This window comes from Diospyros lotus, chromosome 9 (assembly GCF_014633365.1).
Source record: "Diospyros lotus cultivar Yz01 chromosome 9, ASM1463336v1, whole genome shotgun sequence".
Taxonomy (NCBI): domain Eukaryota; kingdom Viridiplantae; phylum Streptophyta; class Magnoliopsida; order Ericales; family Ebenaceae; genus Diospyros; species Diospyros lotus.
In genome coordinates, this window is record NC_068346.1 from 31,188,745 (window position 1) to 31,203,806 (window position 15,062).

General features: G+C 36.2%; 1 protein-coding gene across 6 annotated transcripts in view; it reads left to right on the top strand.

The window, feature by feature from the left end:
• The window catches only part of LOC127809163 (regulator of nonsense transcripts UPF2), a 54,720-nt gene that overhangs the window by 22,451 nt on the left and 17,207 nt on the right, over positions 1-15,062 (top strand). For all 6 annotated transcript variants that reach the window (XR_008025086.1, XM_052347891.1, XM_052347893.1 and 3 more), the window contains 3 exons: positions 56-400; positions 9,691-9,795; positions 10,033-10,160. Coding sequence is in view for 5 of the 6 variants with exons in the window: in XM_052347891.1 (XP_052203851.1) it covers positions 56-400; positions 9,691-9,795; positions 10,033-10,160 (578 nt within the window). In the remaining variant the exon portion in view is untranslated. The remainder of the gene's footprint in view (positions 1-55; positions 401-9,690; positions 9,796-10,032; positions 10,161-15,062) is intronic.

Sequence of the window (15,062 nt, forward strand, 5' to 3'; positions counted from 1 at the left end):
TATTTCTTCTTATGCTCTATCTAACATGTTTTCTTTTTTGCTCTTTCCATGGCAGATCTGTTCTTTGCTTCATCAAAGGTACAAAGACTTCTCACCAAGTTTGATTCAAGGCCTCTTAAAAGTCTTTTTCCCTGGGAAGTCTGGGGATGACTTGGAGATAGACCGAAATTTACGAGCCATGAAAAAGCGCAGCACTTTAAAGCTCCTTTTGGAAATTTACTTTGTCGGAGTTGTTGAAGACAGTAGTATTTTTGTTAATATCATTAAGGATCTTACTAGCATGGAGCACTTAAAGGATCGAGAAGCAACTCAGACAAACCTGTCTTTGCTTGCCAGTTTTGCACGGCAAGGAAGGACTTTCATCGGACTTCCACAATCTGGAGAAGAAATCCTTGAAGAGGTGCATTATTTAATTATAATTATGAACCAGCATCTAGAATTAGTTAGTTGTCCCCTACCCCTACCAAAAAAATAAAATAAATATATAAAAATAAAAAAACCAAACAAAAATTTCAGGAACAATGAAGCTAATTGACATTATCAACTATGTGATAGAACTTGACCATGTCAGTTATCTTCATTCATTGACATCTCATTTTACTTTTTACGTATGAAGATGGTGTTGGAACTAGTGTTAAAATTTTGCCTCATTATTTTTTCTCATGGATTTATATTGTTACTAGAAATCAACTAACATTGTGAATGCTATGCCATCAACCCTAACTCAATTAGGATAAGGTGCAATTGATGATAGACAATCCCCTTTTAGGCATCATGTTTGCTAAACTAGAACTGTATGGACTGTTAACAATAAAACATATATAATCCACTGTACTTTTGTAAGTCAATTATGGTATCTGTTGGAACTGTATCTCTGAACTTTAATAATTTCGAATGCTATGTTTTATGTTAAATAAGATGAGAAGTATTAGTGTAATTAACTTAAAATACTCATGTATATATTCTCTTGTATTATACATTTTGGTTTATGCACATTATTTTATTCACATGGTGTTAGAGCCCTAACCCTAATCCTAGAAGTTGTCATTTGTCTGCTGTCGTCGTCGGTCTTCTTACGTGTCTATTGGTCTTCTTGCGTATTCGTCGGTCATTCGTGGTTGTTCGTCTTCTGTTGGCCACGCCTTCTTCCGCCAGCATTGCGATCATCGTCTTCGCTCATGCTTTCGTTGAGTGCTGCTTTTGACGTCATCAGCCTTCCACGACTGTTGCTATGTAGTTGCCGTTGACGCCACCGATGGATCGCCTCTTGGTCAACCATCTTAGATTGGTTGATTAGATTTGCTTCTAGCCATCTTCCTCTTCGTTTGGGTCTTCCGTCATCCGCCTTTGTTCTTTGGATGACTGCAATCATCGACCCACCAGATCCGGTTAGCTGAAACAATGGGCTGTTCTTTCCATATCATGTCTTCACCCACAAGCCTCTCCACCAAGTCCACGTCCACAACTGTAACCATTCCCCATTTTTCGAACGCACCAGCTTGTGTCCTTTTAATTTACTTTTTGTTAGTCAATTCACTCGTAGTCTTAATTGCTCTATAACCTTTTTGTCCAATTCTGTTCTTGTTTAGGATCAAAGGATAGGACAGACGATTGGCACGGGGCTTGAGTCACAAGGACTTTATTATTTGTCTCACCCTGCTTCATTTGTGGCGTGCATGACGACTACTTCCCCACTACAGGTCCATTGTCAGTTAGGGCACTCGTCTCTACCCAATCTTAAGAAGATGGTTCCCAGTCTCTCTAGTCTTTCTTTCTTAGAGTGCAAGTCTTGTCAATTTGGGAAACATAGTTGTAGTTCTTTCCGAGTTAATAAACGTGTTTGTTTTCCTTTTTTTTGCGGTCCATTTTGATGTATGGGGTCCTAGTCGTGTCAGTTCAAAACAAGGTTTTCGTTATTTTGTAACCTTTATTGATGATTTTTCTCGAACTACATAACTATATTTAATGAAAACTTGTTCAAAATTGTTTTCTGTCTTCACTAAATTTTGTGCTAAAATTAGAACTCAGTTTAATGTATCTATTTGTGTTCTCTGTAGTGATAATGCCCTTGAATATTTTTCCTCACCATTTAAATCCTATATGGCATCCAATGAGATTCTTCACTAAACTTCGTGTCCTGGAACCATACTTTTATTTGAAACCATACTTTTTGTTCTTCACAACCAATGTAAGTAAAATATTAGATTTTACTATTTACAACCACATTTATTATTTTCTACAACCATTTCTATTCCAAACATACCCTCCAAACACCATCCCCCAAAAAAGACACCCCACGCGCATCAAATGCTCTTCTTCTTCTTCTTCTTGTTAGAATTATTTGTTGTTATTTGTTGTATTATTATAATTATAACTTTTCAACGTACATTAAGTTATTTGTAATAATATTTTATTTTAGTATTTGCTGTTAGATTTTATTTAATTTATGACAAAATATCATAAATTTAAAGAAATAAAAATAAACATAATTTTATTACGATTTGCATTTAACTCAAAAAAATTAAAATTAAAGCAATATTAATTCAAGAAAAAATAAATATAATATTAATCCAAAGATTCGCGACACGAAGTTTCGGAATAATTTATATACATTTGAAATAATTTATATATAAAATCATTATATATATGTATATAGTTATAATATATATGTATATAATATATTATATACTATTATATGTATATTATACTATTATATCATATAATAGTATAATATACATATAATAGTATATAATATATTATATACATTTTGGGAAAATGCAATTCTCCCAAACCCTGAGGTTCGGGGGAATGGATAGTATAACATTATATTAATTATATAATATGTTAACATTATATTAATTATATAATATGTTATATAATTGAATTCGGGAGAATTGCTTTCTCCCGAATTCATAGTTTCGGGAAAAATGGTTTTTCCCGAACTCATGACTTCGGGAGAATTGATTTTTCCTAAATCCATGGATTCGGGGTGCTTATCGAACCCTGAGATTCAGGGTTCCCCGAACATCTAGAACCCCGGGGTTCGGGGCATCCCCTAGCCCCCGAATCTCGGGGTTCGGGGGCATTCCCCAGCCCCGAACCCTGAGGTTCGGGGGCATCTCCCAGCCCCGGGGTTCGGGGTTTCAAGGCATATTTTTTATTTTTTAATTAATCTTATTTTTTTAATTCATCCCTCGTGTATGTATATGTAAATTATGTGATCGAACTAGTGATAAATGTTGTAAATTGTGTTGTTTCTCGCTGGAATACTCGTTATCTTCTTCGTCAAACTCTACGTAAATAATAGTGGATAATAATCTTCCATCGCTGATAGTAATTGCTGATAGTAACTAGTAATTGGTTATGGTGAGGAGAACTGGCCTGAGCAATGTTTGGTGTTGAATAATAGTGGTTGTGTAATGCTCGGTGTTGAATAATAGTGATTGTGCCATGTTCAGTTATAGTTGTGGGTGAGTAATGGCTGTGGCAATCGTGATCAAGAAAGTAAGTGAACGCGCTTGAAGAGTAATGATGGATGGTTGAGCGTCTAAGATTTAAATGAAGGGCAAATACGAGTTTTCATCTTAGGGTATTTTAGAAATATTAAAAGTGGGTTACGCAGAGCAAAAAGTATGGTTGTAAATAGAATTTCCCCTCAGTTTAATATATCTATTTGTGTTCTCTGTAGTGATAATGCCCTTGAATATTTTTCCTCACCATTTAAATCCTATATGGCATCGAATGAGATTCTTCACTAAACTTCGTGTCCTGGAACCCCAAAACAAAATAGGGTGGCTGAACGAAAGAATCGTTATTTAATTGAGACCGCTCGCATGCTTCTTCTTCATATGCATGTTTCGCTTCAATACTAAGATGACACTGTCTTAACTACACAATGTTCTAAAAGGTGCTAGGCGCTAGTCGGACGCCAGACTGGGGCCTAGCACCTAGGGGGCCTAGGAAAACTGTTGTTTTCAACACATAAACCTACATTATTTTGTAACATTTGTTGCTTCCTTGCATTATTTTGTGTTTTCATCTAATAGTAAATCACACACAAATTAAATTATATATTAACAATAATTTAACCCATGAAATGTACTTTTTTTGACTTTTTTTCCCACAAATTTCTCCCAAATTTCCTAGCCCCATTCAACATGTGCTTTTTGACCACTGCTTTGGTTTACTTTGGTGTTTGGTCTCTCTCTCTCTCCCCGCCCCTTCCTAAATCTCTAGTCTCCCAAACGAGTTCCATTCTACTTTGCTCCCTCTGTTCAATAACTACTACTACTACAAGAGGTAAAGAGCCCGCCTTCTCCTCTTCCGCTTCTCGAAGCAACGCCAGTTATGGCGTTTTCTTGAGCTTTAGAGGCAAGGACACTTCGTCTACCTTCGTTCACCATCTCTACACAAGTCTTACAAATCGCAGCGGCTAGGCCGCGTGCGACCTAGGTAGGTAGGCACCTTTGTCTCCCATCTCTACACGACTCTTACAAATCGCAGCGGCCAGGTCGCGCGCGACCCAGGTAGGTAGGCACCTTCGTCCACCATCTCTACATGGCTCTTACAAATCGCAACGGCCAGACCGTGCGTGACCTAGGTAGGTAGGCACCTTTGTCCACCATCTTTACACGGCTCTTACAAATCATAGTGGCCAGGTCGTGCCCGACCTAGGCAGCTAGGTGCTGCCTGGGCCACCTAGGCGCCGATCGGGCCAGATTAATTGGCCCGCCGCCTAGGGTGCTGGTTAGGGCTTAATTGCGACGACCGCCTTGACCGCGTTTAGAACAATGTAACTGCATGTTACTTAATTAACTGAATGCTATCCTCTTAATGATCTGATTCCTCTTTATGTTCTTTTTCTTTGGTTTGACTTATATTCTCTTCCTCGTATCTTTGGGAGTACCTGGTTTGTTCACCATCTTGCCCTAGGTCATGATAAGCTATCCACTCGTTCTGTCAAATGTGTTTTTCTTGGTTATTCACGTCTTCAGAAGGGGTATCGTTGCTACTCTCCTCAATTAGATCTCTATTTTGGATGTTACCTTCTTGGAGTCATCTCCTTATGTTAGAATGTTGTCTCGAGTAATTTGATGATTGACAGTAAGAATGAATTGGAATTTAGAGGGTATAGATAGGCGGTTACCAACTTGTATTTATAATTAAGTTGGGGGGTCAAAATTGGTAATGTCTATACCGGTTATAAGGTTCATAGAAATTAACGTCCTATTTTCTATAAATAGGACAGTGGTCTAGGCATAGACGATGTATCATTCTCATGAGAAAGTGAAAGAGAAAAGATTGTGTAATAGAATAGTTCTTTGTAATCTTGAAGGCTTGTAATCGTGAGGGATTGTACTGATCGCATTCTGGTAATCAAAGGAAGGCTGCTCTCGGGAGGTTTTAGAGGCTGGATGTAGGGTTGTCCTAAGGGGCAATTTGAACCAGGATAAAGGCTTTGTGTTCTTCTGTGGTTTGATTTAATTTCTGTCAATTTTCATTTTGTTTTTCTTTCATATCGATTTAATCTTTGTAATCGTTCAAATTGTGAGTTGTGTGCACTTGTGAGGCAGTGAATTCTGTCTAAATAATCTAATTCTAAGTGTTCCCAAGATAACACCTTATTTTCTCCCTTCGTTTGAGTTCTCCGAGTCCATGTCTATTGGCTTATCTTTACCTGTTCCTTTTTGTGACCTTTCCTCTTCTCCTTCTCCACCGCCCTTTGCATCTCGCCTTGATTGCCTTGATCTTTAGGTCTATCAGCGACATCCTTAGCCTGTGGCCCCACCAGCAGCCTGTCGTCACTAGGTCAATGGAGCCGTCCGTTAACTCATCCTCTGTGCCAATTGGTTCTTCTTCCTCTAGTTCATCTCCCTTGGTTTCTGATCTTGACTTATCTATTGCTTTTCGTAAAGGTACTTGTTATTGCACTACTCTCCATCCCATTTCATATTTTGTTAGTTATAATTCTTTGTCCCCTGGATATTCTGCTTTTGTTTCTTATTTATCTTCTGCTTCTCTTCCTCAATCTGTTCTAGAAGCTCTTTCTCATCCAGGGTGGCGAGATGTTATGTTTGAAGAAATATCTGTCTTACAATCCACTGGGACTTGGTACCTCTTCCCAAGGGTAAGTCTCCTGGTGGTTGTCGCTAGCATAGTTATTAAAGGTGCGCCTAGGCGCTAGTTTGGCGCCTCGCATGGGCCGAGGCGAGGCGATTTCAGTTAGGCCCTCGCCTTGCATGGTGAGGCGCCGAGGCGAGGGGTGCGCCTCATGAAACCTAGGTTTTAATTAAAACTTGGGTAGTCCAATTCGCTCCTCACTCCATCTTCCTCCCGACTCTAGCCGTGCCTGCATCCTGTCTTCCTCTCCTCTCCAGCCTCCCATCTTCCCAGTTCCAGCATGTATACATTACAACATATTTACATTTCTTTAGTTTAAGTAAATGTCCATTTACTTTAATACATAAATGTAAATAAGAAATTACCCCCATTTGGATTCAATAAAAATATCTAAAAATCAAAATACATAACAATGAAAAAATAGAATTTTGGTTTTAGTACAAACTCGTGATTTAATGATTTTACCACCCCCAAAATACATACCTACTATTTCTTGAAAAATTCATTAAAAATCATTTTAACAACAATGAATATTAACTATTAAAATACCAGGAGATAGTTTTTCAAAATGAAACATTTTCTTATATGTCTTCTTATAACGTGCTATTCTTCCAGACTTAGAAAAATAGTATTTTTCAAAATGAAAACATTTTCTTGATTGTGGACTTGTAGTGTTTATTGATTGTCGAGAGTACTAAAATTTGTCCAAAATGTCCTCCATCAGTAAAATAAGAGATTGGAGAGTACATGCAAAAGAAGAAGAATAACAGGGATGAGCGAAATATGGCATCGTTAGATGATGATTTTCAATTTGGTGAAGGATATGATGATGATGATGAGGAGTTGCCTTAAAGTAGAAAAAGACCCAAATCTACCCAATGTATTAAACAAACTCGATCACAATCGGGTTTAACTTCGGCTTCGACTTCAAAGCGGCGAGTAACTTAGATGATTGAAGAGGAGAAGGAAAGTGAGACAAAGATCGAAGATGATGAAGACTTGGAAGAGGGAGAAGATTTGGGACAAGAAGAAGAAGATGAATGGATGATTGAAGGGGATGATGAAGATATTAACCTTGATGTTGATTATCTCCTTGATGATGATTGATTAAAACTTCTTTATTGATTGTGGACTTGTAGTGTTTATATATTTGTTTAGAACTTTGCGTGATGATTGGTACTTGTTTGACTTTGAGACTTTAAGTTTGAACTTTGATGATGTTTCTAATTTAGAATTTGCATGATGAATGAATCAACTTTGATGTTGTTAGTTTAGAATTTGAAAATAATGAATCATTAATGATATGCATGTGTTATCATTGATAATTTGATAGTTTTTTATGATTTTACAAGATTTTTAGTTTTTTTTCTAAAAGGTGCGCCTCGCTTCACAAAGGTGCGCCTCAGGCTTTAGGACCCTTTGCGCCTTTTAGAACTATGGTCGCTGGGTTTACACTGTTAAAGTTGGTCTTAATGGCCGGATTGATCGCTTTATGTCTTGCCTTGTTGCCAAAGGATACACTCAAGTTTTTGGCTTGGATTATGGCGAAACTTTTTTTCCTGTTGCTAAGATCTCATATGTTTGCCTTTTCTTGTCCTTTGTTACTATGTTTCACTGGCCTCTTTATTAGTTGGATATCAAGAATGCCTTCCTTTATGGCGATTTATAGGAAGAGGTGTATATAGAGCAACCTCTTGGCTTTGTTTCTTAGGGGGAGTATGGGCTGGTGTGCTGTCTTCGAAAATTCTTATATGGCCTAAAACAGTCTGCTTGAGTTTGGTTTGGTCGATTTAGTTTAGCTGTTCTTGAGTTTGGGTTAACTCATAGTGGAGCTGATCATTTTATTTTTTATCGCTCTTAGTTTAGTCGTCACATTTTTCTAGTGGTATATGTTGATGATATAGTTCTTATAGGGGATGCTAATGTTGGCATCACTGAATTAAAGGCACATCTTCCAATAGTTTCAGACTAAAGAATTGTGTCCCTTGAAATATTTTTTGGGTATTGAGGTTGCTCGGTCAAAGCAAGGCATCTATATTTCTCAAAGAAAGTATGCCTTAGATATGCTAGAGGAGACATGGTTGCTTGGATGTAAGCCAACAGATACTGCTATGGATTCGAATATTGGATTGTTATCGGGATAGGGGGAGCCTCTTTTTGACCTTGGGCGTTATTGTCGACTAGTTGGAAAGCTTAATTACCTCACATTCACACGTTTTGATATTTCATTTGCTGTTAGTGTGGTAAGTTAGTTTTTGGATTTACCTTATGACAGTTACTGAGATGCAGTGATTCATATTCTTCGGTATATTAAAGTTGCCCCCGATCAATGTGTATTGTATCAGAATCATAGACACAATCATATTGTGGGATATACGGATGCTGATTGGGTAGGATTGCCTAGTGAATGGTGATTCTCTTCTGGATATTGTGTATTTGATGGTGGAAACCTAGTCTCTTGGAAAAGTAAGAAATAAACTGTTATCAGTAAGTCTAGTGCAAAAGTTGAATATAGGGCAATGGCCATAACAACATGTGAGCTAATATAGTTGAAACAATTAATTGAGGAGTTAGGAGTTACTCAGGTCAAGTCTATGCAATTGATTTGTGACAATCAGGCTACAATGCATGTTGCTTTTAATCCTATTTTTCATGAGAGAACCAAACACATTGAAATTGATTGCCACTTTGTTAGAGAAAAAGTTTTATTTGGGGATGTAGTTACAACATATATGGGTTCCAATGATCAGTTGACTGATTTACTCACCAAGACACTTAGAGGTTATCGTGTGAATTACATTTGTACCAAGCTGGGCATGTTCAATATATATGTTTCAGGTTGAGGGGGGAGTGTTAAATAAAATAAGTAAGAGGTATTAGTGTAATTAACTTAAAATACTTGTATATATATATATTCTCTTGTATTATATATTTTGGTATATTCACATTATTTTATTCACATTTTACTTTTAATATCCATGTACATAATGCCAAAGAGGGAGATTGAATCAGTATAACATGGCTTTCAAATAACAAACCTTTTTGACTCCCTTTCTATTTCAATCTCAACATGAGTGAATATGCATGCAATTCTATGCATTATATCTACCAAATGCTTCTTGGACACAATGAAATAAATTTATAGTTCTACCATTTGCCTGTATCATTATAATTTTACTATTTTTTGCATTGGGTTCATGTTATAAAAGACCAGTTTTTTTTCGCAGTTTGGATGTGGGCTGCCATATTTGCACACTGCTTGATCCTCTAATATTTCCTTGTCCCACTCCTCATACCCATCTACCTTTCCTTAAAGCTGAAATTGTCATGTGACAATATTTATTCCCCCCCCCCCCCCCCCCCCCCCCCCCCCCAAAACCACACACACATGTGCCAGCCCGCCTCCTGCTCTGGAAACTTTTGTGGAAAAAAAGACTTGTGAAAATGTAAAACAATTTGTTCAATGGAAAGCCATGGCTACCTTTTGTTCTATTCTATGATCTTTCGACTTTGGCATTATTGTGCCTGGTGTTTTCTCTTTTGTGCAATATTCCTGACATATTTTTGCAGTTTTTTAAGGGTCTTAATATTCAAGCGGATCAGAAGAAATTTTTCCGGAAGGCAATGCATTCCTATTATGATGCAGTTGCAGAACTACTTTTATCAGAGCACAATGTAAGACCTTGATTCTGTTTTGGAACTCAGTAGTGTAGTCTTGGTGCTGATAAGTTCAACTTATGTTGTTCTCTCTCTCTCTTCTTTTTGTTTTTATTTTTTTTTTAATTTTTTATACCTTGTGCATTTCACTCTTATTGGCATGGAGAATCGTTTCTCTCTGTATGCATGTTTATTCAAGTGGTAGTAGCTGATGGAATTTTTCCTTTCCTTTCCTTTCATGCATGGCAACTGCAGTCACTTCGCCAAATGGAGCATGAAAATGCAAAGATCCTTAATGCAAAAGGTGAGCTGAGTGATGAAAATGCCTCTTCGTATGAAAAGCTGCGAAAATCTTATGACCATCTGTATCGCGGTGTTTCAGCGTAAGTTGGTTCCCATTTTGTTGATTTAAATAATATCATTCTTCCTTTTCCTTATTAGCAGGCTATATTTATTCTTCTAGTTGCCATTTTTCACTGGTTGCAGTTCCTGCTTTTTGGTGGAGTTGAGGGGTGAGTCTATAGTTCTTTCATAGTCACTTACTTGAACATGGACTGATCAATTCTAAATGAGTTGGAACCAACCACCTTGACTAGTATTTTGTGCATTATTGCTTTCATGAAAATAGTTATTCTTGTTTGCATGGGTATTCAACATTTTGCCTTTGAAGTTCTCCTAATGTTTTCATGAGGTGTTTGGCATTTTAGATGCATTAGATTATGGGTTGTTTGATAAAACTTTCTGTTTTCTGCTTTCAGTTCTCATTTTGGTTTTTATTCTTATTTCTTTTGGTTTGTTTTCCATTTTCTGTAAAGAAAAAATGAAAATTCAACATGAGATGATTAACAAACCTGCTCTCTTCAATGCTGTTTTCTGTTTTCTGCTTTTTTTTGGCCTACTCTCTTCAATTGTGGTGGGAGTTGCTGGACTCCGATGACTTCCACAGAACAGAGGCGAATGTACCTGGTGTGTAGGGGAGGGTAGGGCAGGGGAAGAAAATGAAACAAAAATTGTGGAACACGAAAATGCCCATAGATCAAGTTTATTAACAAGCTAGAATCCATGTAGGCCCACTTGATGGGATAAGGCTTGATATATTGTTGTTGTTGAACTAAGATGGCATTTTATTTATTCTTTTTAAGTTTTCAAAAATTTTCAAGATTTTTGAAACAAATAAAATTCTAACCAAATGCCATTTCCTATTCTCATTTTCAAATTTTTGAAAATGAAAACTAAAAATTCAAATGGAAGCGCAACCAAATAGGCTCATAATAGTTGTCTCTCAATGTTTCTTGGTTTTATACAACATTTCATCCAGAGAAATTCTTGATGACCATAGTAATTGGTTTTATACATTTTATCTGTGTAAATTTTCCACTCTTCTATCTTCCTTTTATTATCATCTTCTTCTCCTTCTTCTTCTTCTCTTCTCCATATTTTTTATGTTGTGTAAGAGAACCAAGAGCCTATGCATAAGGTATGCATGACAGCATGGAGGTTCTTTATGTGTTATGTAATTTAAATTTATCCAGTGTTTAATTTTTATATTCTGTTATTATCAGTGTTTTGGTTTAATTGTTTTGTATATATAACTGAGTAGTGTGATTATAAATAATTTCAACATTGCTAGATTTGTATCATTTGAGCTGTATATTTTGTTGGATTATTTCTTTGATGTGTACACTTGAACCCCATGACATTTCGATGACAAAGAAAGTTGTATTGCTGGACCTAAGTACTAGAAGTGTCAAGACCTCGGGTGCATTGGGCTTACAGGAGAGCTGATTGTAGCAGATTAATTGAGTAGTTAGCAGTTGTTCTTTCTGCTATTAGCAGCTGTTATTTCTGTTATTTAAGTTTATTAGTTGCTGGACAGTTGTTCATTTTCAGTTACAACATGTAACTGAAAATGAATATAGAGTAGCTATATAAAGCTCCTCAAGACTGTATTGAAGAGTTGAGAAATAAGAAATCTGAAATTCTTCTCTCTCTCTCTCTTCAATTCTTTCTCTATTCTCTATGTTTCTCCCTAATTTGTCTCTGTTTTCTCCCTCTTCTTTCTCTTTCCCTCTCTCGTTCTACATTCTGTTCTTCATCAACCCTGTGTCAATCCTGACAGGAAGTTGTAATTTTGGATTATATAAGTTTGTGAATGCTATTTACAATTAATTGGAAGTTGTAATAAAATACTTATTGAAAACCATATTTTTAGCATTGATATAGTTAATATATTTTTTATTATAACATTTTTAATAATAAAAATGATATAATTATTTACGTGATGGCAACGTAATCTTATTTTTGGTATTTAATCTCTTAATTAATTTTTTTCTATAATACAAGAGTATTTAACTCACTGTTATTGATATAGTGGAGAAAAATTAAAAATTAAAAATTAAAATCAATTATTTAATGTTATATATTAACTTTTTATGTTGATTTAGTTGTTAAGGGTAAATGGTCAAACTATCCATTTAATTTCATGTCCGTGTTGGTTCTAAACATAAGAATTGGAATTCAATTCTAAATTATTTGCATTTTATTCCAAAAAAAAATAATTAGAATTCCAGTTCTTTCAAATCATTAAAACTATGGAATTAGAATTCTGATTCCGTTTGGAATTGATTTCAATTTCCAAATGGGTTATAATTCTTATGTTTGGAATAAAAAAAATCTAGGAATGGGAATCCTATAAACATTCAAACTTTGGAATTAGAATTCCAATGAAAGTAGGTTGGATTGTTAATTAAAAGAATTAGGATCTCAGGCCACACTTATTCCTTTATTTTATTTCCATAAATTCCCTCCAATATTTTATTTATATTCCTAAGGTTTTCACAGTGCCCCTTCTCCATCTTACTGATACTAATTTTCTCATCAAAAGATAATGAAAAGCTGTATCTAAGGTAAGCTTGAGGACAATAATATTTTCCATCTGTCATGCTATTTAAGTCTGTCTAGTGTTTGATTTTTATACTCTATTTTTGTTATTGTTTTGGCTTTGATTAGTTCATATAACTAAGTAATGTAGTTTGTTAGGCTATCAATAACTTTAGCTATTATCGATTTGTATTGTTGGGCCTTTGTGGTTTGTTAGATTATTCATCTTCATTAATAAGGGCGATTGGCCAGCCACAGCCACCATTACATGCAAGAGCAGTGAATATTTAATAGATAATGTATGGGATAATGAGTGAAACTAGGTCTCATCAAAATTTCCTCGTGGCTACCCCTGCAATTTATTGTTGTTGAATTGTTAACCCCATTTGATGTAAAAGCTGAGGCTGCTAGATAATGTCGGATATCATTGCATAATTGGTCCAAACACCTGTAACGATTTAAATATTGGGTCAATAGTGAGGTTTGAACTCAGGGATTTTACTTATTTTGATACCATGTTGAATTATTAACCATCATCTAATTTAAAAGCTTAAGATGGTTAATAGAGCGTTAACTTTATTTTTTGTATTATTATTTTTGCTCTCAACAATTGTCTTTGTGAAATTTTTCGAGGAATTGGTCTTTCTAGAGACAATCAATATTGCTGTCAAGTTGTTAAGGGTAATATGGTCAAGCATTAATTGCATTTTCTTCTTGGTTCCTAAGATAAGAATTAGAATTTAATTTTAATTTTTAATGTTTTCTTCCTAACAGAAATAATCATAATTCTAATTTTATTGGAATCATTAACCCTATGGAATTAGAATTCTAAGTCCGTAATAATCGGTTCAAACAAGCATTTTGGGAAAGCTAAGAAAATTCTAAACACTTCCTACTACTTGCTTCTTGGTGAGTAGAAAATGGCTTAAAAAAATGGTCCTAGGAACTGTCACGTTCCTAGGGCAGTAATTGTAATTTTCTTTTCCTTTTTGTTATAGATATTTGTCCTTAGCTATAGGTCGTTGTGGTTACCGTACTGCACATGGGGTGTATGTGGGAGGTTGTTAGGCTATATATTAGCCACAACTAGAGGATGGGAAGGCATGTTGTTGAATGAATTGAATTCTAATTTTCCCTCTCAAATTCTCTCTAATTTCCCTTCCAATTCTCTGTTCCCTCTCTCGATCTCCTCTGTTCTCCTTCTATTCTTGTTGTCTCCCTCCATTTCTATCTAATTCTTCCCCATAATTTACTCGATTTTCCGTCCAAATCTTAAGAAAACCATAGGTCGTGGCATTTGATATTAGAGTGAGGCCATCCTCGGAAGCTGATTGCAAGCGAATTTAACAGAGGCAAACAATTTTATAATTTGGTTGTGATTGTGGTTACTTCTCAACTGATACCATAGCAGTCCTAGCGAAGCAACATTCAACCAATTCTCAAGAAGTTGCAACTGAGAAAGCGGATTCATAACATCTGCTCGTCGGCAATTGCAGTGGACTTAGGCAGGAGAGTTTAACAGGAAGCGGAGCTTGACATGATTCTATCAATTCTGATTGGACAGAGTCACAAAGCAAATCCAGGCAAATTTTGACTATTGTTCTCTAGCAGCTGGATCTAAGTCGCTGCATGTGATAAAGGCGAGTCAGCGAAACTGAGAATAGGTGATTCATAGGAGTTGCAACGAGAGCCAATCAAACTCTCGAGATGCTGATACTTCCATCGCGGTGAATTCTGAAATCAACAATGAGCCAGCTAATTTCAGCGAACTTCGGCATTGAGTTGTGAAGCAGATCCCATCGAATTTCAGTGATGATTTCTGATGCTCCTCGACTATTAATTTCCAACAGTACTCAGTCGTTGCTTCCCGACACTTTTGGGCGGTTAATTTCTAATTGCTCCTTGGCTGTGAGTCATGCGATCTGCAGGTGACCTTCAGGCTTAGGACAGATTCAGGTGGAGTTGAGTTACTATTGAGAAGAATGGGCCACAATCAGAAAAGGACTCGAGGAAGAATGCGCTACAACAAGAAAAGAAATCCAGGAAGGACGCAATCAACTCGTTGACCTCAAATACAAGATGGATGACTTACTGATTCTGTTTTCATAGAAGTTCCAAGTTAGTATTCCAGCTGAATGTTTTTCCAAGGAACATTTTGAGTCCTTAAAAAGAAAAGTTTCAAAGGCAGTTTGTCTGTTCAGAATTCTTCTACTACAGTTGAGGAAAGACCTGAATTGGAGTAGACAATCCAAGATGAGAAAGAAGGAATGGCAGCTACCAGAGACGTTATCTGGGCTCCACTGGGAAAGAAATTTGTTGAAGTGAATTTGGTTACAGTAGTCAATAGACCTGAAGAAGGGCGGATAAAGCAAGATGTGCCTATTGACAAATTGTTCTGCTATCAA